Here is a 1,051-nt window from a genome sequence, read left to right as displayed (position 1 = left end):
CACTCTCCCTGGTGGACATCAGAGCCAACAGACCGCAGACTGAAAGCCCCCAGACGAGGAGGCAAATCACTCCTCCCTTGAGTGGGTTCTCTCAGATACTTTTTCCCAGCAGCAGAAGCCGTGTGAGCCAAGTCATGAAAAAGGTGAATAGAAGTAGGTAGACAGGGGTTGGGAATTTAGCTCAGTGGTAGAGCACTTGAGCGCAAGGCCCTGGGTTCGGTCCTCAGCTCAAAAAAAAATAGCTTTGCCGGGCGATGGTGGCACACGCCTTTAATCCCAGCACTTGGGAGGCAGAGCCAGGCAGATCTGTGTGAGTTCAAGGCCAGCCTGCTCTACACAGCAAGTTCCAGGAAAGGCGCAAAACTACACAGAGAAACCCTGTCTCGAAACCCCCCCCCCCAAAAAAAGTAGGTAGACAAGGGAGAAATGTTATTTTAGGCAGAGATCAACATAAGCATGATCATAATACCAAGAATCAACATGGTTGGGAAACACTGACATTCATTTGTGAAGTGGAGTAACAGTAGCTATTGTAAGCAGGGGGTTGATGTTTGAGAATTACTAACAGCTTGCCCAGACAGAGCTGTCGAGCTGGCGAGACTTTCTAGTCAAAGATGGGCTCCAGCATCTTCATGTCCTCTATGCTGTCGACATACCCATCTGCACCACAGTGAAACTGGACGTAGCTGTAGCTCTTTATCTCTATGTATCTACTCATGTAACTATCCCAGTAGCACTTCAGGACCTTAATCGGCATCTGAGCCCAAACATAGGAGTTTTTGTAGCGATCTCTGAAGTTGCCACTAAGGCATACATGCTCAACTTTGTACCATGACAATTGAACAAATGAGTGTGAGATCTTGGGTTTCAGTCCTTTCTCTGTCATGAGCTCATCACATCTGTATGCACTGAAGTCTTTGTTTGGATTTAGGTGATGGTATTCCATGAACTCCCTCCTGGAATTGCTCTGTGCAAGCAGGCTGTACTGCAGGCCCAGCAGGAGCAGAAACATATGCCAAGGCTTCAGAGAGGATGCCATAGCAGGTACCAG

At 48.0% G+C, this 1,051-nt stretch overlaps 1 protein-coding gene across 1 annotated transcript; it reads right to left on the bottom strand.

Annotated features, from left to right (window-relative positions):
- Positions 1-604: 604 nt before the first annotated feature.
- On the bottom strand, positions 605-1,051 carry Eddm3b (epididymal protein 3B). The gene has a single exon (XM_036198787.1). It carries the CDS (start codon positions 1,037-1,039, stop codon positions 605-607), a length of 435 nt encoding a protein of 144 aa, XP_036054680.1. The 5' UTR covers positions 1,040-1,051.

Source organism: Onychomys torridus, chromosome 9 (genome assembly GCF_903995425.1).
Source record: "Onychomys torridus chromosome 9, mOncTor1.1, whole genome shotgun sequence".
Lineage (NCBI taxonomy): Eukaryota > Metazoa > Chordata > Mammalia > Rodentia > Cricetidae > Onychomys > Onychomys torridus.
Note: the sequence above shows the minus strand (reverse complement) of the source record. Positions and strands in the feature narration are given on the sequence as shown.